Source organism: Guillardia theta (assembly GCF_000315625.1).
Source record: "Guillardia theta CCMP2712 unplaced genomic scaffold GUITHscaffold_216, whole genome shotgun sequence".
Lineage (NCBI taxonomy): Eukaryota > Cryptophyceae > Pyrenomonadales > Geminigeraceae > Guillardia > Guillardia theta.
Genome location: NW_005434460.1, coordinates 41,364 through 69,216, shown reverse-complemented (window position 1 = coordinate 69,216; position 27,853 = coordinate 41,364). Strand labels below are relative to the sequence as shown.

The 27,853-nt window shown below is 50.9% G+C and overlaps 8 protein-coding genes across 8 annotated transcripts; 5 read left to right on the top strand and 3 right to left on the bottom strand.

Moving 5' to 3' along the window:
* Positions 1-13: 13 nt before the first annotated feature.
* GUITHDRAFT_121183 (hypothetical protein) lies at positions 14-2,028 on the bottom strand (the record flags this gene model as incomplete). The annotated part of the gene is made up of 2 exons (XM_005819585.1): positions 14-69; positions 114-2,028. 2 exons carry the CDS (start codon positions 2,026-2,028, stop codon positions 14-16), a joined length of 1,971 nt encoding a protein of 656 aa, XP_005819642.1.
* Positions 2,029-6,422: 4,394 nt separating this feature from the next.
* On the top strand, positions 6,423-8,969 carry GUITHDRAFT_148483 (hypothetical protein; the record flags this gene model as incomplete). The annotated part of the gene is made up of 17 exons (XM_005819584.1): positions 6,423-6,436; positions 6,486-6,527; positions 6,595-6,653; positions 6,837-6,924; positions 6,970-7,039; positions 7,081-7,172; positions 7,218-7,348; positions 7,397-7,479; positions 7,587-7,649; positions 7,689-7,781; positions 7,827-7,916; positions 8,219-8,272; positions 8,429-8,472; positions 8,526-8,595; positions 8,675-8,833; positions 8,875-8,925; positions 8,949-8,969. 17 exons carry the CDS (start codon positions 6,423-6,425, stop codon positions 8,967-8,969), a joined length of 1,224 nt encoding a protein of 407 aa, XP_005819641.1.
* A 313-nt stretch (positions 8,970-9,282) lies between these two features.
* On the bottom strand, positions 9,283-12,915 carry GUITHDRAFT_166657 (hypothetical protein; the record flags this gene model as incomplete). The annotated part of the gene is given in 18 exon segments (XM_005819583.1): positions 9,283-9,457; positions 9,500-9,540; positions 9,595-9,685; positions 9,735-9,806; positions 9,852-10,163; positions 10,296-10,460; positions 10,517-10,620; positions 11,023-11,086; positions 11,129-11,200; positions 11,246-11,377; positions 11,397-11,638; positions 11,686-11,805; positions 12,138-12,193; positions 12,242-12,303; positions 12,443-12,496; positions 12,547-12,668; positions 12,715-12,820; positions 12,883-12,915. 18 exon segments carry the CDS (start codon positions 12,913-12,915, stop codon positions 9,356-9,358), a joined length of 1,950 nt encoding a protein of 649 aa, XP_005819640.1. The 3' UTR covers positions 9,283-9,355.
* Positions 12,916-13,500: 585 nt separating this feature from the next.
* On the top strand, positions 13,501-16,486 carry GUITHDRAFT_148481 (hypothetical protein; the record flags this gene model as incomplete). The annotated part of the gene is made up of 10 exons (XM_005819582.1): positions 13,501-13,590; positions 14,314-14,455; positions 14,507-15,034; positions 15,183-15,229; positions 15,599-15,689; positions 15,738-15,835; positions 15,888-15,988; positions 16,032-16,181; positions 16,226-16,343; positions 16,403-16,486. The coding sequence occupies 10 exons, from the start codon at positions 13,501-13,503 to the stop codon at positions 16,484-16,486; spliced, it is 1,449 nt and encodes a 482-aa protein (XP_005819639.1).
* A 921-nt stretch (positions 16,487-17,407) lies between these two features.
* Positions 17,408-18,805, top strand: GUITHDRAFT_82119 (hypothetical protein; the record flags this gene model as incomplete). Its single annotated transcript, XM_005819581.1, has 3 exons — positions 17,408-18,257; positions 18,303-18,556; positions 18,605-18,805. The coding sequence occupies 3 exons, from the start codon at positions 17,408-17,410 to the stop codon at positions 18,803-18,805; spliced, it is 1,305 nt and encodes a 434-aa protein (XP_005819638.1).
* Positions 18,806-19,142: 337 nt separating this feature from the next.
* GUITHDRAFT_166656 (hypothetical protein) lies at positions 19,143-23,355 on the bottom strand (the record flags this gene model as incomplete). The annotated part of the gene is made up of 5 exons (XM_005819580.1): positions 19,143-20,836; positions 21,012-21,677; positions 21,802-22,913; positions 23,037-23,146; positions 23,198-23,355. 5 exons carry the CDS (start codon positions 23,353-23,355, stop codon positions 19,259-19,261), a joined length of 3,624 nt encoding a protein of 1,207 aa, XP_005819637.1. The 3' UTR covers positions 19,143-19,258.
* Positions 23,356-24,034: 679 nt separating this feature from the next.
* On the top strand, positions 24,035-25,199 carry GUITHDRAFT_121177 (hypothetical protein; the record flags this gene model as incomplete). Its single annotated transcript, XM_005819579.1, has 10 exons — positions 24,035-24,076; positions 24,153-24,207; positions 24,297-24,328; positions 24,374-24,504; positions 24,551-24,642; positions 24,689-24,750; positions 24,797-24,852; positions 24,908-24,996; positions 25,038-25,077; positions 25,130-25,199. The coding sequence occupies 10 exons, from the start codon at positions 24,035-24,037 to the stop codon at positions 25,197-25,199; spliced, it is 669 nt and encodes a 222-aa protein (XP_005819636.1).
* Positions 25,200-27,282: 2,083 nt separating this feature from the next.
* GUITHDRAFT_82124 (hypothetical protein) lies at positions 27,283-27,625 on the top strand (the record flags this gene model as incomplete). Its single annotated transcript, XM_005819578.1, has 2 exons — positions 27,283-27,429; positions 27,479-27,625. 2 exons carry the CDS (start codon positions 27,283-27,285, stop codon positions 27,623-27,625), a joined length of 294 nt encoding a protein of 97 aa, XP_005819635.1.
* Positions 27,626-27,853: the final 228 nt, after the last annotated feature.

The following is a 27,853-nucleotide window of genomic DNA, read 5'->3' as shown; positions in this document are numbered from 1 at the left end:
GTCGGGGTGTTGATCAATGTTCGTGGGAGAGTTGAATTCCGGTGGTTGGACGGAGGTGAATGATTGACACTGTTTGCAGAAGAAGAGGATCGTCGTTTCTTCGTTCTTCTGACCTTTGTCATATAGCGGGATCAGTCGTCCTCGTGTTTGACACTCCGCCTTTGCGCAGGTTCCATTCGTCGTGCAGCCGTTGACTGCGAAGAAGGTTGCCGTGTGGGTTTCATCTTCGAGTTCGCTAGCCAATCTCATAGGGAGAAATTGCTCGATGTTCTTGTATCCTTCTAGGCGCCACCCTCCTGGTTGTGGGAGCAGTTTCCGAATGATTTGTACAATCAAATGTGCTGGCGCCACGGTGAGGGAGAGCTTCTTTGATGTTTGATTTCCCGCCCCGAGGACCTCAACGTGCAGTAAGGTTTGATGTTTTGCATTCCAAAAAGTTTTGCTTGATTCTTTGGAGCTGTTTTGCAGGAATGCTTCCATCAGCGGATCCAGGTCCTGTAAATACTCTAGCTCTGACCGCTGCAGCGCTGGTTGGAGATCGCTCCATGAGGTGAGTTCAATTGTATTTGGGTGGCATTTCTCTGGCAGTTGGCTACTCATTGGGGCTTTGGGCTTATAGTCTGATTTCTTCCCCATTGCATTCTGGGACTCTTTACTCCCTATCGTGCCCAGTCGTCGTCGGCGTTCCTCGCAAGCTTTCAGGAAGGTTTGTTGGTCCTGTTCGGTGCAGATCTCCTTGAATTTGATCATAGTCTCTCTTAGTTCGGCGTTGATACTCGACTCCCTGTGTGCACGATCAATATAGTCTGTGATTTCTGATGCGCTTCTCAGATCCTTGCGAAGTTGCTTAATCTTCCTTTTCAGGTCCATTTGAATCTTCGATGAGTATCGCTTCCCACCTGAGGTTCGTAGGGGGATTTCCTTAATGGGAAGGGCAGTTGTTATCAAATTGATAATGTCGCAATCTTGCTGTAGAGCTTGTGCCGCTTGTATCTTCTCGTCGAGAGCCATTGCCCATTCCACGCCTAGTCGTCCCGATATCTTTTCTATCTCTACCACCCGCTTCTTTCGTCGAAGAATGGCATCTCGGTCCTTCCTTTGTGTGAGCATTTCAACCGTTGGAATAAATTGTTCGCCCTTATCATCTAGCGCAGTCACATTCACCACCAGTGCCCTGTGATCGACTGCGGCTCCTATGATGCAGTCTTCTGCGGTCTCTGATATCAGGCTTACTGTGCGAGATGAATGATGCAGAGCGAAGACATGGTCTAATTTGGCTTGGTGGTGGCCCTGTTTGTACCATGTGGAGAAGGTGAAATGCGAACTGCTTCTGCTCATCTTTTCGCAGGTGACCATCTGATATCGCCCCAGCTCATTTAAGTTTCGTTCCATTTCCTCATCTGCGCGGTGCACGTTCGAGTTGATCCCGTACCCTACTCTCGTGCAGATCTCTGCAAGCTTTCGAGATGCGTTGAAGTCGCCTCCGACGATGCTGAGCTTAATGTTTGGGTCCATCTTGAGCATCTGGCTCAGTGCCTTCCACATGTTGTCTCGGTCTCTCCCCTCCGATGCGATAGGGAAATGTACGTTCGCCAACACTATTGTTTCTTTTTTGCGGCCAACGTGTAAAACCTGTATTCTTTTTTGGGAGACCTCGCGCTCCTCTTCCATGGCGAAGTGCCATGGCAGGGGGGGGCGAGGTGCAAGGTCAGCATGCGCTAATGTCATGAGGCGTAGGTCACTCTTACCCTTTCTCCCGCCCCCCGTGCCTTTCGTGATAAATACTCGATAGCATCCCCATTCCTTCTTGATCATCGTTCGGAGAGCTATCTCTTTCCTCCTCCCCCCTACCAAGACCTCCTGCAGCATTACCACGCTCGGCTGGTATGTCTCAATCAGGTATCCCAAGATGTGTTTCAGCACAAACTGGCTGCACCCATTAACATTTTGAGAGATGATGTTGCCTGGGGTGTTATCCTTTCTGTGCATCTCCACCCATGATGGTTGCTCTGATCTTTCTGTTCGCATTGCATTGTGAGGTTTTCTACCTGTTGTTAGTATTTGTTCCTCTTCCCTATTGGCCCATTGAAGTTGATGTGGTACTCCCCTTCGATCTCTTGCCGGGGAGTGCGTCTCCTCCTCCTCCCTAGTTCCCCTTACATCGTTCGAAGCTTGTTCTTTGTGCTTGCCCGCTGGGGGGAGCGATGTGGCCTGCGGCGGTAGTGAGTCCATCTGTTCTGACCTTTCATATGTCCGCAGGTCCGCCATGTTTCTCGCTTGCCACGGTTCTTGCTCTCCCTGCTCCATCTCTTGTGCCTGGGTCACCTCTGCTGCTTGCCATTCCTTGTACCCTTTATCTTGCGCGTGTTGTAAAGCTCTGCAGATGCCTTTGATCGTTTCTCGCATGCGCACTTTTCCTGGATCCTCCACCCAAAGCGCATCCAGCAGCAGGTGCCTCATCCTCTCGAGCCATTGCTGGGGCGGGGGGACGCCTTGCTGCCTACCTGTTTTTGAGATGTCTCGTTGTGTCGGTCTGTTTGTCTTTGCGATCAACAGCAAATGCAACAGTATGAAGATCCCACAGTTGTGATTGTCTGTTTGTTGTAGCTCAGTTGACAGGTAAACCCGCCATGTCGTTGCATGTTCCTGCTGGTCGCTGAACGCCTCCGTGACAATCGTCGCCGCGAGTGTGGCTAAGTCCATTCGTTGTGCGCCCTCCAGCTGAAACTGTGCCTCCCTTTGACTTCTGACAATCCCCAAGTCTCTCTCAGCCGTGCTGAGTGAATCAACAATGCGTATTCTTTTTGTGTCAAAATCTGCCATTAGTAGAATCCAATGATTGCCATTCTCTACGCACGGGAATAAGAATGGCTGGGCTGCCCCGGCTAGTAGTCGCTTTGCTCTCTTTGTCCTCCCCTCTTGATCTCTCAAACAAGCTACTATTCTCGGGAGGACAATAGTCCCTCTCGGCGACTCGACCTGGTTTCTAGTTTGCGCGCTCGCGTACCTCTTGTCTCGTAGCCATGCTACTTGAAATCTGTCTTCCAATGGTTCGATACCTTCGCTTGCCTCGAGGATTATCGCCTCCACAACATCTTCGGAGAGAAAGCCAGCTTCTCCCGAGTTGAGTAGCGCCGCTAATCCATATTCTCTGTTTTGTTCCCTTCGACTCCAGGGGATCTCCCCTACTAGGTCGAATGTTTGTGCCGTTTTTTGATTTTCTTTGTCTTTGTTTTTCTCACCTTCTTGTCCTTCCACCTCACCCTTGTGCCAATTGTCCCACCTGCCCTCGTCTCCTCCTGTTCCTGCGTCCATTAAGCTTGTGCCGCAGGGGGGGAGTCTAGTGACATCCCCTCTGCGTCGTCCGCCTTGCTCCCTTCCTCCTGTTCCTCTTCCATTCCGGCCTCTTTCATCTGTAGTTCAGTGCTCAACATGAACTTTAGTTCGTCGTTATCTCCCAGCATTCCTACCGAAGAGATTACTGTCTCCTCTAGGAATTTATTCAGTGCAATGAAGAGCAGGTCAGTCTTAAACTGCTTCTCTTCTTTGGGGGCAAAAGCGCTTTGCTTGCGCTTCGCGACCTTCCATGTATGCTTCTCAACGATTCGTTGGACTCGCTCTTTGAAGCCCTTACTCTGGGTATCCCATGTCGCTCCGGTGCCTTTATCAGCCCATTCTTGCAGCGTGGAGAAGGACGCGTTGCCTGGACTGTCTAAGGCGACCTGCATGTCATGCACAGCATCGTCAAGACGAAGTAAGGTCTTTCCTTGCTGTTGTAGGTCATTGTTAACTACTTCCGCGATAGCTGTCTTGATCTCAGCAATTACTACCTCTGCTTCCGCGTCGGGCAGGTTTGTTTCGTTGATGATTGAGTTCAGTTCAATCTCTTTCCACACGGTTCCGCCTGCTCTGGTTCCCGGCGTTTGTGATCTGGCTTGGTCAGATTGATCCTGTGTTGCCTGAGGCGACACTTTGAGGTTCAGACTACTTGCTGTCGTCTGGATCTCAACTGTGCCTTGCCAGCAGAGAAGGTGTGTGGGGAATTCAGCCATCATCTTTCTTGCACTCCTTTCACTTCGTAGCCTGAGAATAATTCCAGACCCATCCCACATCCCCGTCTCTGCGTCACATTGGATGTGTACCCGCTGCAGCTCTTTTTCAACCTGTGGGTCCCAGCATGCGACAGACCTCCGGATGTTTCGGATGACTTTGGCTCTGCCCGTTTCGTCACTGGCGCAGATTTTTTCAATCTCACTTCGAGAGAACTTCCCTGATGGCACTGGGGAGGAGATTTGCACTGAGTACAGCATCTCTGCCCCCGTTGCCGTTGCCGCCTCCTGTCGCACAGCATTCTTCGTATGCTTGAGCATAGTCGTTGCTTCCATTTGAACTGAAAACCATTTCAGTATTTTGTCATTCTCTGAGACCAATCCCAAAGTGACTCCTGCTCGATCTTTTCCATGTCGATCGAATGCCTGGAGGACGATGTCCGCTACTTCCAGGCTCGAACAAGTCGCGATCCAGTCTACCTCTCTGTTCTGGTTGACTGTGTCTATTCCTACCGCTGCAAACACCTTCTTTGGCGGCATGTTCCTCTTGGGGGGGAGGTTCACTGTCATTCCCGCGTTTGGGATCAGGTCGATAATTGCTAGGCCCTGTTTCAAGCACAACTGCCTGTAGATCTCACATATATCACCTGTACTCGAATCATTGAGCTTAAGGAGTTGGGCCACCTCCGCTAGGATTCCGACTCTGCCCATGTTCTCCTTCTTTGGTCGCATCTTGAACGAGATCGGTGGGTTGGCTGCTGGGTTCACTGCTAGGATCCTCCTTCCAGCCACCTTAAAGGTACCTTCTCCTTTCCAGAATTTCTCTGCCGCCTCGTTGCGGACAAAGGTGATCACTGCTGGGATCTCTTCTGCCTTCGCCAGGTCAGGCTTGAGGGGAGCCTTGAAGATCAAACTCCTGCTGTCTTGCGTCTGATCTACGATCAGGCCTTGCTCTTCCAGCTTGACGCATAAGTTTTCAACCTGTCTGGAGAAGTATGCAGGTATCCCTAGTACCTTCATGGTAATCGTCTGCACACTCGTGCCCTGGTCATCATAAGACCTGGCCTCCATCTGCCGTTGCCTGTCTGCTAGAAATTCGGACAGGTACCACTGCCTGGCATCATCACCCCACTGCCCGAGACCTTTCAGACTCTCCAGTGGTGAAGGTTCAGCAAAGCTGCATGTGTGACTGATGGCTTCGGCTAAGGCTTCCAAGGATATCTCTTTGGCTTTCAGAGCTTTGCTCGTCCTGCTTTTGGGATTCTGCCTTGCGAAGTCATCCAGTCGTCGCACAAGCTCAGCTGGTGACGGCATCGTTCCAGTTTCCGTCTGCCTCTTGAGGTAGCTGGAGGTACGGTACTGCACGATCTCGTCAGGGTTCACAATAGATATTGGCCACATGCTTCGGAGCATTCTCAATGGTTTCCCAAGCTTCCGTCGTTCCTGGCGGCTCTTACTCCACCAGCGCAGGGGTACCGCAAATCTGCATGCCAGGAAATAAGGAAACTGCATGCCAGGAAATAAGGAACCTGCATGCCAGGAAATAAGGAACCTGCATGCCAGGAAATAAGGAACCTGCATGCCAGGAAATAAGGAACCTGCATGCCAGGAAATAAGGAACCTGCATGCCAGGAAATAAGGAACCTCCTAGGAAATAAGGAACCTGCCAGGAAATAAGGAACCTGGCAGTTCGGCCCGACTTGGCTGGCCCTTATGGCAGCCGTGCTTCTGCTCTGCTCCCTCCTCTGATATACTTCAGTGCCTAAACCCTAAACCCTAAACCCTAAACCCTAAACCCTAAACCCTAAACCCTAAACCCTAAACCCTAAACCCTAAACCCTAAACCCTAAACCCGTCAAACCCTAAACCCGACAAACCCTAAACCCGACAAACCCTAAACCCGTCAAACCCTAAACCCGACAAACCCTAAACCCGACAAACCCTAAACCCGACAAACCCTAAACCCGACTCAGAAAATGTTGGGGATGGAATGGATTCTACAAGCCGCAACGGGGCATGTAGCCTCAACATGTTGTACATGATGATAATTCAGATAACGTTGAGCTCGACCTGCGACAGGCAAAGGGGCAGAAAAGAAGATAGGTTAAGAAGCATGAGAAAAATCTCTTATGAAAAGCTGGAAGAAGGTGAAAGGTGTTGATGGATATGGAAATACTGGTATGGAGCAATGGCTGGTTAGGAAAACATGAAGTTCTCGAGATCTCTGAAAGGCAACCGAGAACCCTTATATCATGTGGCTGGCGGTAAGATGTTGGTTTGCTGTATATCTCAGACCTGATGTCATACAAAGTCATGTTGTATGCACATTGCTCGATAAAGATTCCCGACCTGCCCTTTATGCATGGGGCGAAAATGTTCATGGACAGGTAAACATGAGCTTTGAAAAAAAGCGAATTTGATACTGACGCCTTGTAGCTTGGAACAGGAGACACAAGGTCAAGTCGTCAACCCCGCAAGGTCTCGACGACTTGTGAGGGTAACGCATCTCCGTGCTTGTTTCCCCACCTTGAAAATGATGTTGTAGACGACACATTCATCTCGCTTGCATCAGGGCGCAGTCACACGCTTGCGGTTACTTCCAAGGTCTAGCTCCTCTGACTTCTCCTCCAACTGCTTCAGTAACTCTAGATTGCAGGGAGTGACGTTCGCTTGGGGCCTTGGCAAGAGCGGAAGGCTTGGGCTGGGAGTGCCAATCTCCCATCATCAACCTTGCTTGCTCGGTTCTTGTGACCTGGTCGGGTAGCTGATCACTGAAAGTTGTTGAAGGACATTTAAGAGGAGTGAGAATCGTTGAAGTCGCTTGCGGCTCATCGCATAGTCTAGCTGTGGACGAGAATGGAGGCCTATGGGGATGGTAAAGTTGAAGTGATGCTTGTCAAGCCGACAGCGCTTGTCTCAGGGGTTGTCATAAATTCGGCCAGCTAGGACTTGGTGACGTCGGACAAGAATCATTAAAGCTTCCTCATCAGGTGAGACTTCACAGAGGCACAAGAGCTGAAGGTTCGTCAAGGTTGACCTGCTGAGGTCTACCCTCATCGCGTCTGTGGCTGCGGGTGACAAGCACTCGATAGCTCTCAGCTCGCAAGGGATCGTGTTCTCATGGTGCAACGCATGCGTTCTTCCTGCTTGCGTGACGAATCATGGCAGGGGACTGAATGGATATGGCTGTCTGGGGGCAGGAAATGCAAGAAAGAACTACCCAGACTTCGTAGAAGATGATTCTCTTCTCTTCCCTGAGCCTTTTCGAGTCTGTAATCAGCCAACAAGAGTCAATATTGGTAGGAGGTGTAGATGACTCCTTCAGTCCTCTGATCTGCTTCCTGTAGAGGACTCGATCGCAGCGATCTCTGCTGGTCTTTTCCACTCAGCTGCCGTTGGAGAGAAGGGGAAGTTGTACACGTGGGGGAAGGTGAAGATAGGGAGGGGATGAAAGAATAAGGAGGTTGAAAGCAGGAAGGGGGTTGGGGTTGAAAACCTACTGTGAGGAAAAGAGCACACAAATGACGCAGAGGTCAGGGAGGTGAAGGCCAACTGGGTAGCGGGATGATGGCAGACCTGTATGTTCCTGCTGCTGTTAAGGTATGGAGGCTCATTGGTGCCTTTCTCACTTCATGCAAGGATCTCAAGCATAAGAACATCACCAAGGCAGCATGCGGCTCTTTCCATACAGCAGCTTTGACAAACGAAGGAGAGCTCTATGTGTGGGGATGGGTAATGAGGCGATGATTGGCTCATAGCCTTGAGAATGTTTGTAAGGCGGGAGACTGCAATCTGTTGACGAGAGAGAGGAGCGACGAACCTCTGGGCCCTGTGCTTAGGCCGAGGAGATTGCAGCTCAAAGACAAGGTGAGAGGAAATCTTGCAATCATTTCTGAGCCAGCGATGCAGGAAGAACAGAGCTTATTCGCAATAAACGTTTGCTGCGGAGGATCAACCCTCGCTGTTTTGGTGTGCTCAGACCGGGAGAGCAAAGTGCAGAAATCATCTGAAGCAAGATCGGAAGCTAGCGAGTGAGTAGTTTGCTACATGTAGTATGCTACATGTAATCTCACAAGATCACAGAAGGTATTTGCAAGAAAGAGCAAGCTATCTTATGATTCGCGAGGTCCGGTCCGTTTGGAAACGAGGTGGATATGACACGAAAACAGGTACAAGAAATGGAGGCGCATCAGGACAAAGGAAATCGACTCCGAGCATCCAAGGTCCGGCTCTTCTCATACATATTCGCATTTGACAGTCCCCGCGAAGAAATCCATGTTGGCAGCGAAAGAATACGAGATTGTTGTTTCGATAGGGTCAGGAAACAATCCGCTTCTAGTCGTGTCTCGCTGACATCAAACAGCATGCGTGTCGACAAGCTGCTGGCTTGCTCGCCCTTTGCCCCCGATGGCATCCGAGATCGGTAAGGGTGAAGGAGAGCAGAAGAGTAAACGCACTGAAAGAATGCCTCGCAAGAATCTCAGCTATCCTTCAAGAAACTCTTTCAGGCCTCTTCCTCTGTCTGTTTCACATTCACGACTATCAGGTATATACCTTGCTGCTGAACCTTCTCGCAGAATAACTTGCAGTAGGGTGCGATAGAAGCTGCCAACCTCTTTCTTCAGCTTTCAGGACCTGGACTGTTGAGAGTCGAGGTGTCAACACAAGCACTCCTACATACGCTTCTCAACCACATCCAGATGCTGATCAGCAAGCTGGAAGCCATGGACCTCCTGGGCATTGAAATTCGCGATCCCCACAGCATTCTACATCAGCTACTAATGGTAAGATGCCTTACAGTCAGAGCTCCCTGACAGGAAGGCAGGATGTCGAAACAGAGAGAGACAGGAGGATGATAGCGAATCTGATCATGAAGGTGCCTGACTTTTGCGTCCCCAGTCTTTGATACCCTGGTCATAGATCACACCATTGGACAAGCCTGCACCCAACATGTTCGATCCAGGATCGTTGATGAGCAATAAGAGCCCCAAGCTATTGAAGAGCACTTCGTCCTCAAGTAGGCGGAGTGAATCCTTTTCTCTGCTGACTTGGAAAAAGGAAGTTCAGGTCCCTGCAGATCTTACTGTATACTTCGGGCGGAGGACGCGCTCTGTACGGTGAGGACGTTTAGACGTGTCATCATCTGTTCACCTGCTATCTTTCTGTTGGTTTGAAACGATTTCAGGTCGACGACTTTTGTCCGAGAGTGATCTGATGTCGACCTACGCTTTCTCTTGTAAATTCTTGCTTTCATTGTCCATTTCGAGCCCAAAGGAGGCCAGCCTGATGTTGTGCATCCAAACGCATCAACTCAATGCTTCTACTTCTTCCTCTTCTGCGAAAATTTCCATTCCCTGAGAGAGCTCCATAAGCCTTTTACGATGAAGATTCTGAGCGCTTTGAATGATCTAAAAACAGGTCAGGATGCAACTGCATTGGCTACCGTCAACCTTCTTTGCCATCGCCAGTCCCGTGGGTCCCAGCAAATTGCCTATCAAATATCATCCGAGAGAAATAGGAAAACGAGCCCTCCCAACGTCCTCACCCAGCATCCGTACCAACTCTTGTGGCTTGGCTGAAGCAACATCTTCTACTGTGCGCAAGCCGTTGCGGAACATTTCCCTTGCTCGCTTAGCCTGAGTTAACGGTCATACACCCGTTCAACTCCTCTTCGCATCGTGTCACCTGCACAAAAGGAATGTCGCAGAGAGGTAAGACATCTGAACGTGCCCCGTTGGCTATCCTCCCAGTGAGGCTCTGCTGGCCTGTGAGCAAGACACTCGCATCTCCCTCCTCCCTCACCTGGATGAGAGAAGCAAGATCTTCAAAGCCCACGTTGCGCGAGAACTGTGCTACCATGGAAGCGAAGGAAGCAGTGACAGTCTGCAGCTCCTCAATGTATCCCTTGTCGATGGCGACCGATCCTGGAGCGCTTCCAACTCCGTCCCTGTCCTTGCCAGCTCCATACACCCGCAGAATGGCAGCGACAGGCTTTTCCTCCACCAGCTCTTGAAGTAGCAGCGCAACCCATAACCTGCGCGACTTGAAATCTTGCTCCTCCAACCTCGGCGTCCTTTTCAGCAGCCTTCCTTGTGCACTCAAGCAGACAAACGACTGTCGAGCAAAATTAGCTTGTTACACTGAAAACTTCCTTCTAGCAAACCACTAACAGAACATGAAAAAAATTCGAAATTTCGATTGGACATGAATACTAATTCATGTAATCTGAAGAACAAAAATGTGTACCTCTTCTATGCCGATCCTCTGCAGAACTTTTTTGCGGTTGTCATCAAATTGGCTGATCTTGTCAGCAAGAAGGCTCCAATTTGGCTCTCGAAGACCCGATACTGGTGCTGTCAGGTACAGAAGGTGTAACTGGTCGACCAAGATAATGCCCTCGCTCCTCGCCAACTGCCATGAAGTTCATCATAATCAAATCATAGAGACAAGTGATGTAAACCACGAACCTCAAGATCGTGGTGGAGTGCAAGAGCATCCTCCACTGCAATTGATGCGAGGTATGTCGCTTTTCCGAGAGAGGTGGCGTAAAAACTTGAAACATATTCAATTCCTGCATCGGAAGGAAGATCTTCGTACTGAAACATCTCTCGACTGACAGAAACAAATTTGTGTCTAAGTAGCCACTGTAGGCAGTCTAGAATGATTCGAAAAAGTGCAGAATTGCAAGAACCAGCAGTGTTGTCAAGCAAAGAACTCCCACTTTCATGTATATTTGGAGACAATTGTCGAGACATCAGAGTTTGATTGAAATAGTTGCATATCATTCTCAGGTCCACTCCGTCTTCTCTCAGGCTTCGGCTGCTTCCTTGCAGCAGCGAAATTGCTGCACCATCTCTCGTAGGCAATCGACCGGCCGATATGAAACCGAGGATAGATCGGAGAAATAAGTCGCCCGCTGGAAGATCAGATCCACCCCTATATCTCTCCCTTTGCTCCGAAGGCTGAATGTTACTTGATGTCTGCGCACGAGTTCTGCTATATTGAAAGGCTTCATGCAGAAGCTGAGATTCCACGGCCTGATCTGCCTCTCAGCAAGCAGCAACACCATCATAACTCACCTTGGGCCCCTGCGTCACAAGAGCGAAGCAACGATCCCTCTCTCCGGGCTGTACGAAGAGAAATGCTTCTCCCTGCCCACGAATAAGAATCTTTAAGATTCTAGCTGGTATGCAGACCTGCTTTTGTCCTAAGCCTGCTCGGCCTGCTCGGCCTGCCATCTGCTTGAAACGACTCGCAGTAAGAAACTCTCTCCCTGTGTAAGGAGTCCTGACGATAACCCTCCCGGCAGGGAGATTGACTCCAGCAGCCTGCAATGCTTGACATCACATGAAGCACGGCCTCTGGGATGCCTACCAAGGTCGTCGTGGCAACTAGAACTGAGATTGTACCGGATTTGTATGCGTCCTCTATGATTTGCCTCTCTTCCGATGAAAGCCCACTATGATGAAAGGACACTCCAACGGAAATTGCGGCAAACAGGGAGATGTCAGAATTTGCATCTTCATTGGCCGAGCGGAGAGCCGAAATGACATCGTTCCTGGCTTGCTGTAGGCCTGTGTCTTCTGCTCCTATAGCAATCATCAGCGCGTCAATCTTATTAGAAGCCATCACCAACCTGTGATCGCAGCAAGAGTCAACTGCTTAGCCACGATTTCTGTACTAGCTTTGGTTGCACAGAAAATAATCACAGGCGCCTTATCTTGGATAGCTTCTTTCACCAAAAAGGCAAGGTGGTCTGGGTCATTTGTAGCAGGAGGAGGTAGAGAACGAAACAAAGATCCATTTTCCAAAATTTGACAACCACATTTCACATATTCCTTTAGATCAACTGGTCTTGTTTCTGATTGGAAGCTCTTCGCTTGCATCCAATTACAAAACTGAGAAAAAAACTCAAATCAGGATAAGGGATAATTAGATCAGAGAACCTCATTCAAGTTTGGCATCGTTGCGCTCATTGCCACAATTTGAGTTTCAGGAAAGAATGTCAGAATTCTTGACAGCAAGATTTCAAGCAAAGGTCCGCGGCCTACGAAATGTGATCGTTGAAGGCATACATTGGACTTTGACCTTTTTCAGCGACAAAGTGTGCCTCGTCCACCACCACTAGGGATAATTCTGACATCCTTTTGAAACATAACTTCGAACCAAAAACATTGACAAACGCAACAAACCTGCTCTCTTCGATGAGCTCCTTGATAATTCTATCAGCTTTTTCAATCGTGGCGATACAAATCTAAGTATTTGTAAGCAATCAGCACAAGTGCGTCTTTTTCTGTTTCACTTGTTTAGTTCTTTGCGGGATTGGAAACTTTCCTTGGTAACCATGAAAACTTTCAACGCTATCGACAAGTGGCATGGTCAGATGAGGATACCGGAGAGAAATATGCACACCAAATACTAAGAGCATCTCCAAAGGGCTCAAGGTCCTGGCAAGAATACTGTCAACCCAACCACACAAACAATCTCGTCAGCAGACCTTGGCCTTTTCCTTTACCAAGCTGACAAAGGGAAGCACCATCAGACATTTTACCCCTGTCTTGCTTCGCATTCTCCCCAAGATGGTTCGCAGCAGCAGGACCTCAGCTACAAATGTTTTTCCTGCTGACGTGGGAAGCGTGTACACAAGATTCTTTCCTCGCCTTACGTCCTCGCTCTAGATACTGCTTAGCTCTTGCTGCAAGAGAGCAGAATACCTTTAGACATTGCAATTGCCAAGTGTAGGGTCGCTGAATTCCTCTTCTCTTGAATAGCTGAACACATATTTCTTCGAAAAGTAAAAAAACGAATATCCAATAATTGCAACATCAAATACCTGGAAGGCGCAACTCATTCCAGGCTTCAGCATTTTGATCCACAAAAAGATGATCGCTTGCTCCAGTTGGAACTTGGGTTGTACATTTTTTATCATCCTAAAAGACAAGCAATCAACAAGGTAAAAAGTAGGAGGCATCATAACACATTTTGAAGAAGAAACGCCGAAGATAAACCTATGGGCTGCTTGACAGATTCGCCATTGCCGACCCTCTCAAATTGAGAGCCAAAGGTCATGGCTGGAAATGTTGATCCATCATTCAAAACTGTACTGCATCCTACATGAATCTGGGAGTTGTTTGCTGTCCGAAAGTCTGTGACAGGAAAGCTCCTGTGTTCTGTACAATTATCCAACGAGGGAAAGAAGTCCACATGTCTGTTTAGCTTTATTCGTTTGGCTGCCTCTCTGTTTTTGTGGATCCTTTCCAACTGAATGCTGGTGAGGCTCCAAGATTTTTCACCATTGTGCTCAGAATCCGCATCGTTCCCCATCACAGATTCACCAAACTCAAACTGGCAGCAAAAAAAGGCGGAGCACGAATTTTGGTAATCCATGGCAACTCATCTTGTCGAGATACGCCTCAAGTCCAGGGCCAAATGGCATCTACATGACTCTTACATGGCTCATTTACCACTCCTGCTCCTCCTGCTCCTCCTGCTCCTCCTGCTCCTCCTGCTCCTCCTCCTGTTCCTCCTGCTCTTGCTCCTTGTCCTCCCTTGCGTGTAAACACGCCTTCAATCAAAACTACCGACGGCCCGCCCGGATCGAGTCGCGCACTGCCGTGTTATCTTTACTACTCGAAATTGGTATTTTTTAACTTAACTTTGAGTAAAGTTTTAATTGGTCTTCTACGAGGAAAGTATCCTCAGGGATACACATGATTCCGTTTATCTATTAGTTGACAGGGGAGTATTTAAAATATCATTTTTAGAGGCATTACCCCACTTTTCTGACCCCCCACCCAAAGTTAAAATAGTGTACCCACCTAGGTATTGTTGTACTGAATTTGAGAGTCAAAAGGGGGTAGTGGGAGTACCATCACCCCCTGGAATAGAGAGCAGTGGAGGAGCAGAGGGCTCTATGGCTGGCTCCTGAATTCCCCTTGACTCCAGTCGTTGCTTCCCCCATATCCCTGCATCCTACCTCTCGCTCCTCCGCTCTCTCCCCCATCCGCTCCCTCCTACCTTCTGCCCCAACCTCCCTCTTCCCCCATCCACAGATTCTAATTCTACGTAGCTTGAATATCCGCGACAAACTTCCTGTGACATGGTTAAATCCCTTTTCTCCAAACGGAGAAGAGAGCGGGATCCCAAGATTTTCTTTTACTCTGTAGTGTTTGTTGTTTTGACTCTATGCCTTCCTGGGGTGAATGGTTGCGATTGGCCTCTAGTTCAAATTGCAGATGCAGCAACACCTGATACCATAGTGGAGGTAGTCGACAAGCTGCCCAACGAAACTCAAGAGAACAATGCAAGCATTTTGATACAAGGGAAGATTGCTTTATTCGGAGCTTGCCCTCCAGACGATGTTACAGCTATCTTCAACAGGGTTTTGTTTTTGTCCGACGCTGAGGGTAAGTGAGGACTTGAATTGCATGTAGAACTGAGTGTTTCGTTTCGCACAGGGTCCAACTCCAAACTATGCAACAGCATTGAAGATGTTGGGGGAGCAATCGTTGTAGCACAGAGAGGGGAATGCAACTTCTTCAACAAGACCATCAATGCATGGAGAGCCAACGCCTCTGCACTGATCGTAGGGAATGATGAGAGTGACCTTGAGAATGCTCTTTTTCCGATGGGCTGCCCTCAAGAATACGATTCTCTGTGCAACAACATGAGTATTCCAAGCATCATGATCAGCTCCAAAGATTATCAAGCGCTCAAGCTTATCATTGCTGCACATGATGCTCGCACTTTGCGGATGAAAGTGTATGCTCGTAAGCACCCGTCGATCGATCCAGCATCAGTGATTATATGGGCGATGGGCGTCTCAATCGTGGTGATAGCCTCGTACCTGAGTGCATACACAGAGCGAAATACTGCTGCAGGAAATGTAGTAGGCGAACGAGGGGAAGTCGAGGGTTTCGACAAGAACCTCCCATTCCAAGAACTGAACATGGGTCATGCGTTAGGGTTCATCGTTGTTTCATCAGGTGCTCTTGTCTTGTTTAGTTGAGATCTTGCTGAGATTGTTTTCCGACGAATACAGGGGTTCTTGTGTTTTTGTTTTCTTCATCCGAGACCTGATCTTGATCTTGGTGGTCTTGTACTGCTTTGCGTCGATCTCTGCTTTTGTCTCAGTGGCAACTCCACTCCTAGAGAGGGCATTTCAGTCATGTGCGAAGAAGGTATAGTCGCAAAGGAATGATATGAACTCATTCCATTGCGTTGCTATCGATCATCTCTATGAGATCTGAGGGATCAAATAGGTTCATCTCTGGCGACTTGGTAGAACAAGCGTGTCAATCCTTGTGACCCTTCCGCTTTGTATAGCAATTGCAGGTGAGATCTTTGCCATCGAACTATTCATTCAGCTCCAATTAAACGCCGCATTCCAGTTTTTTGGTTTGTCAATCGACATCAATCTTCATGGGTTTGGATCCTGCAAGATATCATGTCAGCGAGTCTCTGCTTACATATCATCAGCATCGTGCGATTCAATGATATCAAGGTTTCACAATTCGAGCATTTCTGTCTGCCACTTAGCTTGTCTTCAGGTTTGTACAGTTTTACTATCTCTTGCCGTTCTATACGACATCTTCTGGGTCTTCATCAGCCCGCTCCTTTTTTCCGAGAATGTGATGATAGGTGTGTAAACCTGCGATTGACCACGAAAGTTGAACGTCCCTTGACTAGGCGTTGCAACCGGGCAAGGGCATGACTGGACCAATGGAACAGACCATGACTCTCCTCCGGAAATGATTCCAATGTTGCTGGTGGTTCCTAAAGTTCTGGTATGCAAGATTAGCGAGAGATTATTTGAATTTCTCATGCAAGTGAGCTCAGGACTGGGCGGGTGGAGTGACCTTACTAGGACTGGGAGACGTCGTTCTTCCAGGGCTTCTTGTTTCCTTCGCCCTTCGTGTGGATAACCTGAAGCAGAAAAGGTTGTTTTGATATCTTTGTTTATTCATTCTCACCATGCATTAGTGCTCTTGGAGGATATTTCTTGTACATTAGCTTCGGCTATGCCGTCGGACTGATGTTTGCTATCCTGGCATCGTTGGTCATGCATATGGGACAGCCGGCACTGCTTTACCTCGTGCCGTGCACGCTCTGGCCCTTCTTGCTTCTGAGCTGGTGACTACGCCGTTGAACCTCATCGAAATAACGATTCCTGCAAGGTCACGAGGAGAGCTGAAGGAGATGTGGGAAGGCCCATTTCAACGCGAGGAATCTGATCACCATGATGCGAGTGCGGCTGAAGAGAACGACTGTCTCGACAAGGACGATCTAGAGCAGGTATGCACCCGAGGTTGTGAATCTTCTCTGTCATTAAGAAAACTTTTTCTCTCTACCAGAATGCGAGTGGAGCGGATTTTGATGATTCAACGAGGACAACACAAGCACAAGGACCTGAGTGCCGCCAACGTCTGCTGGACTGAACTGATCACCTTCTTCTCTTGCCCCCTTTTTGCTACTGTACGAATTATTCCACATCTCAGAGTTTTTCCCCTTGCACATGCAATGTCTTATTCAGCCATTAGATTCCATTAGGAAAAAGATACACAAAGAATGGTTTTCTCGAATCCTACACCCAAACCATCTCTGAAGTACTTTCAACAGCATGTGCTTATAGTTTTCAACAGCATGTGCTTATTGAATTCAACAGCATGTGCTTATAGTTTTCAACAGCATGTGCTTATAGTATGTAAAGGATCTTGCCCTCTCTTCTTCCGTGTCACATGCTGTTCAACATCAAACTTTCGATGCCATCGCTTTAAAAACACATGTATAAGTTTTTTTCCTTGGAGATCACTCGGCCCCCGAAAGGAGGGGAACCAAGCAAGGGAGGTGAAGGAGGAGGAGGAGGAGGAGGCTAGGTAGGATCAGAAGGCTAGAAGAGCCATGTAGGGATAGCCGAACAAGTTTTCATGCTCGTCTTTGTTCCCATGTCTGTTTGCATGAAGAGAAAAAGAACCAGCGCGAACATGTTCATCGCATGAAATCCTCTCAAAACTCAATCGCACCCAGTGTTGTGCTTCCGCTGTGTCAAGATAGTGGACAAGAGGAGATCAAAGTCATATCTTTGTATCTGACGCTCTTTCTGCAGGAAGATGAAGGCTCTAATACGCGGATTCTTGTTCTGCTTCATCCTCGGGCAAACAGGGGCTTTTCTTCAGCTACCCCTCCAGAATGGAGGCCAGTCGCACAAGGCAAGACAGCGAAACTACCTTGGGGCTACCAAGAGACGTGGATACTTTGCAATGACGTCACATCCACCTCAGAGTGACGTTGAAACCTCCAAAGAGTTCTGGCTCGAGTATGCTCGAATTAAGATGGCTGAGAAATCCGGCGATGCAGCGATGAAGCCGAAAGGAGAGAAGTTTACAGCAGCAGAGGCGAAGGAGATCGTCAAGCAGTCAAGGCTGAGGTTGGAACAAGAGTTCCGCAAGATAGACGAGAGGACGCAGCAGAATATCAAGAGGATCTTGGACGCGTACCGTGAAGCTCGCGTCGGCCCCCACTTGTTCGCAGGCACCGACGGGTATGGGCATGGCGACATCGGGCGAGACACGCTGGACGAGATCTATGCAAAGCTGTTCGGTGCTGAGAAAGCTCTCGTACGAGTCCAATGCTTCTCTGGCACCCATGCCATCTCCTGCGCTCTCTTCGCCGTTCTCCGCCCGGGCGACGTCATGCTCGCTATCAGCGGCAGGCCATACGACACTCTCGAGGAGGTGATAGGGTCTCGCAAGGAGGACCCGGAGCTTGTGCCGCATGGCATGACGGGCAGCTTGCATGACTTCGGCGTCTCGTATGCTCAAGTGGATCTGACGGAGGACGGCGACTTCGATTTGCCTGCGATCGACGAGGCTCTTCAGCTCCATCCTAACGTGCGACTCATCCACATCCAACGATCCTGCGGGTACCAATGGCGGCCCTCCATCCCTGTGGAGAAGATCGGCAAGGTGATTGCGTGGATCAAAGAGAGGAGACCTGACGTCGTCGTCTTCGTCGACAACTGCTACGGCGAGTTCGTCGAAGGCATCGAGCCCACGCACGTGGGAGCAGACCTGGTGGCTGGTTCTCTCATCAAGAACCCGGGTGGCACCTTCGCACCTTCTGGGGGCTACGTCATCGGCAAAGCCGTCTACGTCAAGGCGGCGCGACACAGGCTGAGCGCTCCTGGAGTGGACGGGGGGGCGACTTTGGGTTGGTGAAGATTGAGGGGAGGGGAGGAAGCTGACGGGCATGCAGGTCAGACACGCCTTCTCTACCAGGGGCTCTTCAACGCTCCCATGGTGGTCGGAGAGGCGATCAAAGGAGCGAACTTGCTGGCAGACGTGATGAATCAGCTGGGATATGAAACCAACCCTCGCATCGGAACCCCAAAGACTGACATCATCTGCGCCCTCAAGCTTCTCAACCGCGAGAACTTGCTCGCCTTCTGCCGTGCTGTGCAGAGAAACAGCCCCGTGGGTTCCTACATCGTGCCCGAGCCTGGAACGACGGTAGGGAGCCAAGAGGGTGCTGGGGTAGAGCTGACGAGGTGATGGCAGGTGGGCTACGGGGACGAGGTCGTGTTTGCCGACGGAACCTTCATCGACGGAAGCACGCTGGAGCTGAGCGCGGACGGACCTCTGAGGGACCCGTACGTCGCCTACTGCCAGGGGGGGACCCACTGGACCCACTGGGCGATCGTGTTGGAGGAGGCGCTGCAAGGGATTGTTCCTCGGGAAATGGAGGCGGAGGAGAAGTAATGGACTAGGGGAACATCAGAGCTGTCACGGAGTTTTGATCAAGATCGCCGGTGAGCATTTTTACATTCTTGCGTCCTGCGCAGCGAGAGGCAGACGGGGACGTCGGAGACTCGACGGACTCGCAACAGAGATAAAGGACGATGTGCGATGACGATGTGAAACATTGAGTTTCAAGTGAACCCCTCTGCCCTCCTCGTTCCTCTGCTCCTACCCGCTTCTGTTCCTGCTCCTGTTCGCTTATCGTTTCCTGCGTCTCACCTGTCCTGCCCTCCCCTTCCCCTAGTCTCTGCCATCTCCTCGTCATCTATCTCGTCAAACGTCTGAGCATCGCCACAGGGAGGTTTTCGCGGTTTACCGAGCTAAGTACATCGATCACAAGAGCACAAAATACAAGAGAGGGAGAGGGGGAAGGGAGGTAGCGTGCTTGTGCAGAGGTGCTGGTGAGCAAGGCAGCTACACGGGCAGGACGGTGTTGACCTCCTTGATGAAGACGATCCCCAGGCTCATGAGCGTGAAGGGAACCATGAGGAGCCACTTGAGAGCGCGGTAGAAGTGCATGTTGAAGCTCATGGACACGCGATCCTCGAAGTGCTGCCCGTACTCGTTGGTCATCTCCACGAACACCGAGGTGAACTGCCGGCGATCGGGGCAGGGGATCTCCTCCAGGTACCTGCCAGGATGCGTGTACGTTTTCTCGAACAGCTTCGTGCTCCCTCCCAGCGATATCCGCACGTGATACTCTCCTCCACTCGCTCCCAGCCCCTTCACCGGTCGCTTGTCCACGATCTCGAACCCAAAGGTCATGCTCGGCCCGTTGTGGTCGTGGAAGTGGCGGAATCTGTCGAGGATGAAGATCCCTTGCCGTCCGTCCCGCAGCTCCACGTTGTTGTTCCCCTGCTCCTTGGAGGTCCAGGCCTTCATCGGATGATAGTCCACGTCTGTCCCGAGGCAGATCACGTTGCCGTTCATGGTCGTGACCAGGAGGTCCATCTTCCCGTTGCCAGTGATGTCATCGGCCAGCACCATGGAGTAGGAGTTTTCACCCACGTCCACCTTAAACGAGCAGCCAGTCGCTCCATTGACGATGTACAAGAAGCCGTCATGCGAGGGCACAATGATGTGGCGGACCGGCAGCCCCGCCCGCCCCTTCCCTCCCTTCATCTGCAGCAGGAGGGGAAGCGACATGATCGGCCCTCCGGTCTTCACCGGGAAGTTCTCCAGCGTCCTACCACTGCTGCCCTGGAGGGCCCAGATGTGACCGCTTGTGGTGGCGAGGACGATATCCACCAGCCCGTCGCCGTTCACGTCCCCGACCACCGGGCCCTGCGTGGAGAAGCCGGAGATGTGAGTCTCCCAGACCTCCTTCCCCTTGGAGTTGAACACGGCTACGTTGTGTCGCGTGTCCGTTGCGATAATCTCAAGCTGACCGTCGTCGTTGACGTCCGCCACCGCCACTTGCCCTTGAATCTCCGCCATGGTCACCGGGAAGTTGTCCTTCACCCTTCCGTCATGCTCGATCACGTACACGAAGCCCAGGCTCGTTCCCAGAATGATCTCCAGCTTGCCGTCCGCGTCGAGGTCAGCGACAGTGGGGGAGGAGTAGATGTAGGCGCGGTAGGCAGTCTCGTCGGTGGTCAGGTCAAGGTGAATGTTCCATTTCAACTTCCTGGTCAAAGCATCGTAGACCACCACCCCGCCAGCCACGTACTTCTTGGTGTTGACGTCCACGTCCAGGTCCTCGTAGGCCGAGGGATCACTGTACTGCTCCTTGTCAAAGTAGTAGGAGACGGCGAAGATGATCTCGTCGTGCCCGTCCCTGTCAAGGTCGGCGATGATGGGCGTGCACAGCACGTGCGCGTCAACAAAGACGTAGCCTTCCTCCTTGGGACGGTCGCCGGGGATGGCTGCAGACCTGTTGGATCGCAGAGCGCCATTGAAGATGTGCCGATCGACTGCCAAGGTCCTTGTGAAGATTTCATCGTGGCCCAAGATCATCTGCTTCATGTCCCTTCCTCCCCAAGTTGAAACAGCCTGCCCCAACACATGTCAAAATGCAGGCGCACACGACAGCATAAAAATAATCAAATATAGCAGACAGAAGCAGCAGGAGGAAAGGATGAGTATGGGCATGAAGCAGGAGCAGGAGCAGGAGCAGGAGCAGGGGGCAGGAGCAGGAGCAGGAGAAGGAGGCCCTACAGACAGGCACCTGGTTGTTCTCCTGCTCATCGGGAGAGAAGAAGCCCTTGATGTAGTTCCACTGCGAGTCCTTTGGGGCGCTGAGGGGTTCATCTCGCCATGCCTGCACTCGCTTGTCGCGCTTCTCCCGTGCGATGCGGCTGGTCATCTCCTCTTCGGTCTCCTTGGAGTGGTCATTGCCCATGTTCCGGTAGTTGTAGTAGTTCTCATAATAGTCGTAGTCCTCCCCCATGTGCTCGCGCCCATAGCCGTGGTCGTGGTAGTCGGGATAATCCGGGTAGTGCTCTCCGTCCACCAGCTCCTCCCCATCCTTGGGCATGACCTCAGCCGGCTCGCTCTCAATCTCCCCGGGTATCTCCTCCTGAGGAGGCAGCTCTGTGCCGTCGATCATGTCCTCCGCGTGCTCGGGGACCTCGATGTCGTCCATGGACAGCATGGTGTCGTCCGACGGATCCTCGTCGCTGTGCGCCTCCTCCTCTTGCAGGAGACGTCGGGAGGTGCTCAGCAACTTTATCTTCCTCTTGCTCATGAAGTCTCGGAGCTCAGTCTTCTCTGCTGCGGTCAGCGGAAGCTCATTGAAACGATGCTCGTCCAGTCGCTTCAGGTCTCCCAACGTCCGCACTCCTGACTTCTTGATCTTTCCCAGGATTTCACTCAGCTTGCCGTTGTCAAGCAACTGGAGAATTGTATCAGAAGACGAGATTGAAGGGGACAGATGGTGTTGTGAATCAAGAGGACAGGAAGCAAGAAATGTTGAGATGGAGCAACAGCAGGGGTACAAGTGTCCGCATCGCACTTACAGAAGTAGAGTTGTCAAGCCCCTTGGCCTTCATCAACGCGCCTTTGGCCTTGTCAAGAATGCTCGCTCTGTTCATCTCCTTGGTCTTCTTGCTCTTGAGCTTCTTGACATGCGCGAGCTCCTTGTCGAAATGACTCCATTGGCTCTTGATCTCCGTCATGTCAAGGTTCCCGTCCTTGTTCTCATCGATGGCCTCGTACCTCTCGTTCAGCTCTGCCTCTTCAACATCAGGCTTGTTCTTCTTCACGTGCTCAGAGAACTCCTCGCGCGTAACAGTGCCGTTAAAATCCTTGTCGGTCTGATAGAAGATGTCTTCAGCCTCGTTGCGGTCAAACTCGTCCATGTACATGGTCAATTCTTTCACTGCTAGTTGGTCATCCTGGTCCTTGTCTGCAATGTCGTACAAGGTTTCTGCGTCCGATCGCTGGAAGTTGGGGTGCTCAGACATCGCGTGCTTCACGAACTCAGCCTTGCTCAGCACTCCATCTCCGTTCTTGTCCGCCTTCTTCACAAACTCATTCGCGAGGAAGTGTGGGCCATAGTCACCCCATCCCGCGTCCCGGGTGTCGAACATGTCCTGATAGTGTCGAGGGAGCTTGCCGGGGGCGAAGGGGTCCCCTACGTGCTGGTTCATAGCTTCCCTCTCGAACTGCGTTAAGCCGTTGTGCTCCATGTCCTGCGGGTCAGGTTTGAGCCCCTCATACCACTTCTTCTTGATCCTGAGGTGAGGTATCTTGATGCTCCAGCCGAAGATGGGGATGCCGTTCTCAGTCAGCCAGATGAGCTCGCCGTTGAAGGTCGTTACCCCAATGTCCGGCTCCCCGTCCTTGTTGATGTCGTAGATCAGCGCAGAGGCGTAGAAGGCGCTGTTGGGGAAGGTGAAGGGGAAGCCTGGGGACCGATGGCCGTGCGGGCCGTTGATGACTTCAATGTGACGGACGAAGGTGGGAATGACAATGTCCTTCACTCCGTCACTGGCAACGTCGAAGATGGTGGGAGTGACGTAGGAGCTAGACTCGATCTCCATCGCCCACTGCTGGATGATCGTCTGCGGGCACGACGAGTTCGGGGCGAAGTTGGACGCGTCCATTCCGAAGATGAAGTTCTCGATGCCTGAAGTGAGGTCAGAAGGGGTTCATTCCCCAGTAGAGCAGAGCAGAGCAGAGCAGAGCAGAGCAGAGCAGAGCAGAGCAGAGGATGTGAAATGGGGGAGGGTGAAAGAAACTGAGACAGGACCTTGAATGTCTCGCTGCTTGAACTTGTTAGGTGTGAGATGAGAGTTGTCGGGAATCGGCTTGGAGTGCTGTGCGACAACCGTAGCAGATGTAAAGAACATGGCAAGCAACCTGGAGTTTCATGTCAGGAAGCCATCGATAGGAACTATCATCGGGTCGTACAGTCGTTGCATGCTGACTTGACTCATTACGACAGCTGTGTCGCTCGGCTCCAGCTGAGATTCTGATTTCATGAGGTCAGACGGTTTCACTTTACAAGTGCAGATGAAAGCAATGAAGCTAATCAAAGTCACAGTCTTCCGCATTCCAAGCTCCTCCATTCCTTGCTCACATGTATGACTTCATGGACAGTTCTGTCAAACCCCGACATTCGAACAGCTTTTGACATCTCTGGTCCAATCTGAATCAAGCTTTGGCATATATTGAGATGTTCTCTCACTGATCAAGCAAGCTTCCAAATGTTTCACTCTCTTGGAACAATCACTCAACATTCACGACTTCTCCGTCTCGAACATCCCCTCGCCTTGCCCCTCAACCCCTATCATCTCGATTTCTTCTTCTCTCGATTTCTTCTTCCTTGTCTCTTCCTACCCCCCATCAACTCGATTTTTCTCCATTTCCTCTGTCCGTCTCTCGTTCGCTCCCTCCCCTTCGCTCGCTCCCTCCCCTTCGCTCGCTCCCTCTCCCCAGCTCTCCCCAGCTCCTCTCCCTCCTCTTCCTCGCATCCCGTGCCACATCGACGGATACTCACGGATACTCACGGATACCCACGGATACTCACGGATACTCACGGCCTCATACATTTTTAGTTAACTTCCTTGTCGTGATGCGTCCCAAGGCAAGACAAAAGCAGGGGCGCTAGAAGTCATGGCATGAAGCTGAAAGAGATCCGAGGCCATGCTTGTTCCTTCCTCCTCCTCCCCGTGCCCTCCAGCTTTCTTTCACGTCCACTGCCCCTCTTACCCCTCATCAAGACCGTCGCTGCCATTGAACCGTTGTATGCACGGAAAGCTAGTTGACGTGGAAAGGAACAGCATTACGGTAGGCTGGAAAGTGATGATGGTTTCTCTTCTCCTCCTCCTTCAAACTCCGATAGTCTCCTTCGCTCATCCTGTAGGAGGCTGGCCAGGGCATGCCAGAGGCATCGTCGATCAAGATGGACGCCATCCGCAGTGGGAAGAATTGACAACAACAGAACAGGAGGCTGCCAAGAAGTTGGGGTATGATCTAAATAGCTGGAACTCTGATGGAATTGTTAAAGTCGATCGATTGACATGGAGGGAGTTGTCCGAGGTTTCTTGATTTGTTTATTTTCTATTCAAGCTGAGTAATCTCCAGACACAAAGGCAAGCAGCGAAAACCTTGAAATTTAACAAGGAGGTGTGGGATGAAGACATTTTCGTTGACATCTATGAACGGGGATGGAATGAATTGACTGAAGAGCAGAAAGCTGCAGCAAAAGTTTTAGGGTATGGACGTGGTGAGCTTCAAACTCAATTCTCACTCTTCATGCAGGTACAAGAAGGATATGTGGAACAATGATGATCACGTTTGGAGCGATGACAAGGACTGGAAACATCTGAGTAGCAAACAGAAGACTGCTGCAGGTTTTCAGATGATAAACATACTTTGACCATCTGACCATTTTCCAAGAAACTCTGGGGTACACAGGAAAAGAATGGGATGAGAGCCGTCACATCTTCGATAAGCGATGGGTGACACTTGCTTTGTGCACCTTTCCATGGTTGAATTTTCAACCAGAAAGATTTGAGCGACGGGCAGAAAGACGCTGCAAAAACACTTGGATACAATCAGAAGTAGGACGTCCTTTCCTTGTGCCCTTCCTCGTTCATCACTTTGCGATTGACGCAGATTATGGAATGATGAGAGTCATGTCAAACTGGATGATGCTACCTGGAAGCATCTCAACGACAAGCAGAAGCGAGCAGCAAAGACCCTCGGTGTGCCTGCTGGCATGCTGCTGCTTGTGATCAACGCACAGGTTACAACGAGATGTCGTGGAATCGAGCAACCAAAGAGGGGTGAGAGGATATTGTGATCAAAGCCTCTGCTCAAGGTTTGGACATTTGACAGATTGCATTCTGTCGATCTCGAAGAGAGACGGAAAAGGAAACAGAGGATAATGAACGCTGAGGTTTGGTGATTGCTGCGACGTGCTAGGATAGCTGAACTTTCCGCCGCCAACCAGTTGGGCAAGTGCACACCTCTGGTCGGTCCTTTCAGTTTCTCTCGCAACAGTTGTGATCGCGTGGGCAAGCCTTACTATGTTCCTCGCTTCATGGGCAGGTGGAATTGATCATCTTGCTTTTTTCTTTTGCTTACGGCCCCACCCTCAGCGAAAACTACAACTTTCTTCTAGGGAAATAGAAGCGCGGCTTGGCAAAGACGCGCACCGTAAACAAGTTGAAATGAATAAACTGAAATGTAAAGCTGAACTCTCACTCACGCCGCCGACAATGATTCCATGGAAAGTTTGCTTGAGAGTCGCATCGACCAACCTCATGGCCCAGTACGGTCACTGCCACCCCGGTCACCGAACTACTCAGTGACTTAACTTTGAGTAAAGACTCTCAGTGACGGGACCGTGCAGGCTCCGGGAGGGGGAGGGGCGGGCCCCGGCCGCCCTCAGGTTACAAGAAAATGGAGGCGAGGAAGGGAGGGACCTGCGCGCTGTGCGGGGGAGCGATCCATGCTGGAGAGATTATCATCCCCCTCGAACAGACTGCAGATCAGAGAATGCCGCTTGATGCCCTCGGGCATGGTCCTCTGAAGGAAAGACAAGAGCAGGAAAAGATTCCCGCGCGGCGGAAAAGCATGTTCTGGATTCATAGGGCATGCGGCTCAGACGCCTCAAGCTTGCAAGGCGTCCGGATTCCTGTCTGCAAACATTGGCTTCAACGTGGAGTCTGTATCTTCGGCAGGTGAAGTCACTTGCACCATCCCCTGATATTGATCACTGGATTTCAGTGAATGCTTGTTTTCCCACCCTCCCTCGACTGAAAAGAACCAGGGAGCACATTCTTTTGAGGAGCGCAGGTCTTGGCAGACAATATCGGAACAGGGGAAACCAGTTGTTCTGCATGCACGGAATATACCATCAAACGCGGACAAAGATGAACTGGTGAATGCTCTAGGAAAGTACGGAGAAATCGCTCAAGACGTCGAGGTCAAACTCATCTGCATGTTATGAAGCAACATGACACTTATCAGTTCAAAGAGATGAAGAATTCTGAGAAGAAATGGTGTGTGGTGAAGTTTTTCAACTATGCCGATGCACAAGATGCAATGGAGGCTTTCAGTCAAGGCCGAGTTGAAGGTGGCCTCTCCGATGTGAATGTGCTCCGGTGTGAAAGTCACCACACTGAGAGCAGGGTTTGAATCCGTAAAACTTTCTTTCGCTCACTTGAGCAGAAAGAAGGTGAGATGCAATGTTTTTGATGTTGGAGGGCTTGACTATGTTGTCTGGCGTTGTGATCACTGTGAAGGTCAAGAACGAATTTCGAGTTGGAGTGTTCAGGAGATGGCTAGAAGACAAGTTCGGACTGGACACGTTGACATCAGGGTCTGGAGTCCTGGACGTGGCAGGTAAGTGGAAGAGAGTCTTGAAACCGCTCAAGTTTCGCAGGAGGAAAGGGAGAGCTGTCGTTTGAGCTGCTGAACCTGTCAAGCATCCCTTCGACTGTGGTCGATCCTCGACCTCTCCAACTGCATCTCTTCGTCAAGCGTCTCCGCATGGGCTTGTATCATCGCAACAGGCAAACTTCAGGTCTCGTCGTGCAGTCGCTGATCAACGTGTCTCAGTGTGCACAATCGATACAACAGGGGCGTCGGGCAACTCGATCCCTTCCGCGTCCCTGCGCACCTCCGGATCCACTTCGAGACCTGGGGGGATAACCGAGGGGAACGGGACACGCTTGGAGCCGGGGAGGGGGGCAAAGTACGGGAGGTGGCCGCGTGCCCTTGCGCCCTCCGGAGCGAAGACGCGTTCCGAGCAGCTCGAGACCGATCTTTGTCCTTGAAGTGGACACGAAAGGGCCTTCACGAAGACGAACAGGAGGAGGAAGAGGAGGAGCTCGATGCTTCAGAGATGGAAGCGAGCATGGAGAACGAGTACAGTGAAAGCGAAATCACAGAGTTGGCGACAGCTCGAGAGATTGTATGGCATGTCGTGGAGTGAAACGCTATCTGACATGTTGAAGGTGTTGAACTCCTCTGTTGTCGTCGGCATGCATCCCGATCAGGCTGCACAGGTGCGATCAGATATTTTCTGTTACCACGTGAGACAGACATGTCAGGCCATCATTGAGTTTGCACTAGCAAACAACAAACCCTTTGCTTGCATCCCGTGCTGTTTGTATTCCAACCAACCGCAGGTCTGCGTCTAACTGCTTCTCACCCGTGCACTGAACCTCAAGCTCTCAGTTTCGGTCGCGCAGGCTCGGCGATGGCCGTCAGGTCCGCGACTACGAAAGCCTCGTGGAGTTTCTCTCGAGCATGGCGGAGGACATTCGAGTGGAAACGCTGCCATTCGAGGGTAAGAACAAAGTAATATACCGCATGAGGACGTGAACTATCAGATATACTCCATGAGCACGACTTGAGGGAGGAGGAGGGCAATATGCAGGCTTGTCAGAGGATGAGGAAGGAGGGAGGAGAAGGAGGAGGAGGAGGCAAGGAGAAGGGGGAGGCAGGGAGGCAAGGAGGAGGAGGGAGGCAGGGAGGCAGGGAGGCAGGGAGGCAGGGAGGCAGGGAGGCGGGAAGGAGGCGGGAAGGAGGGAGGGAGGCGGAGGGGAGGGC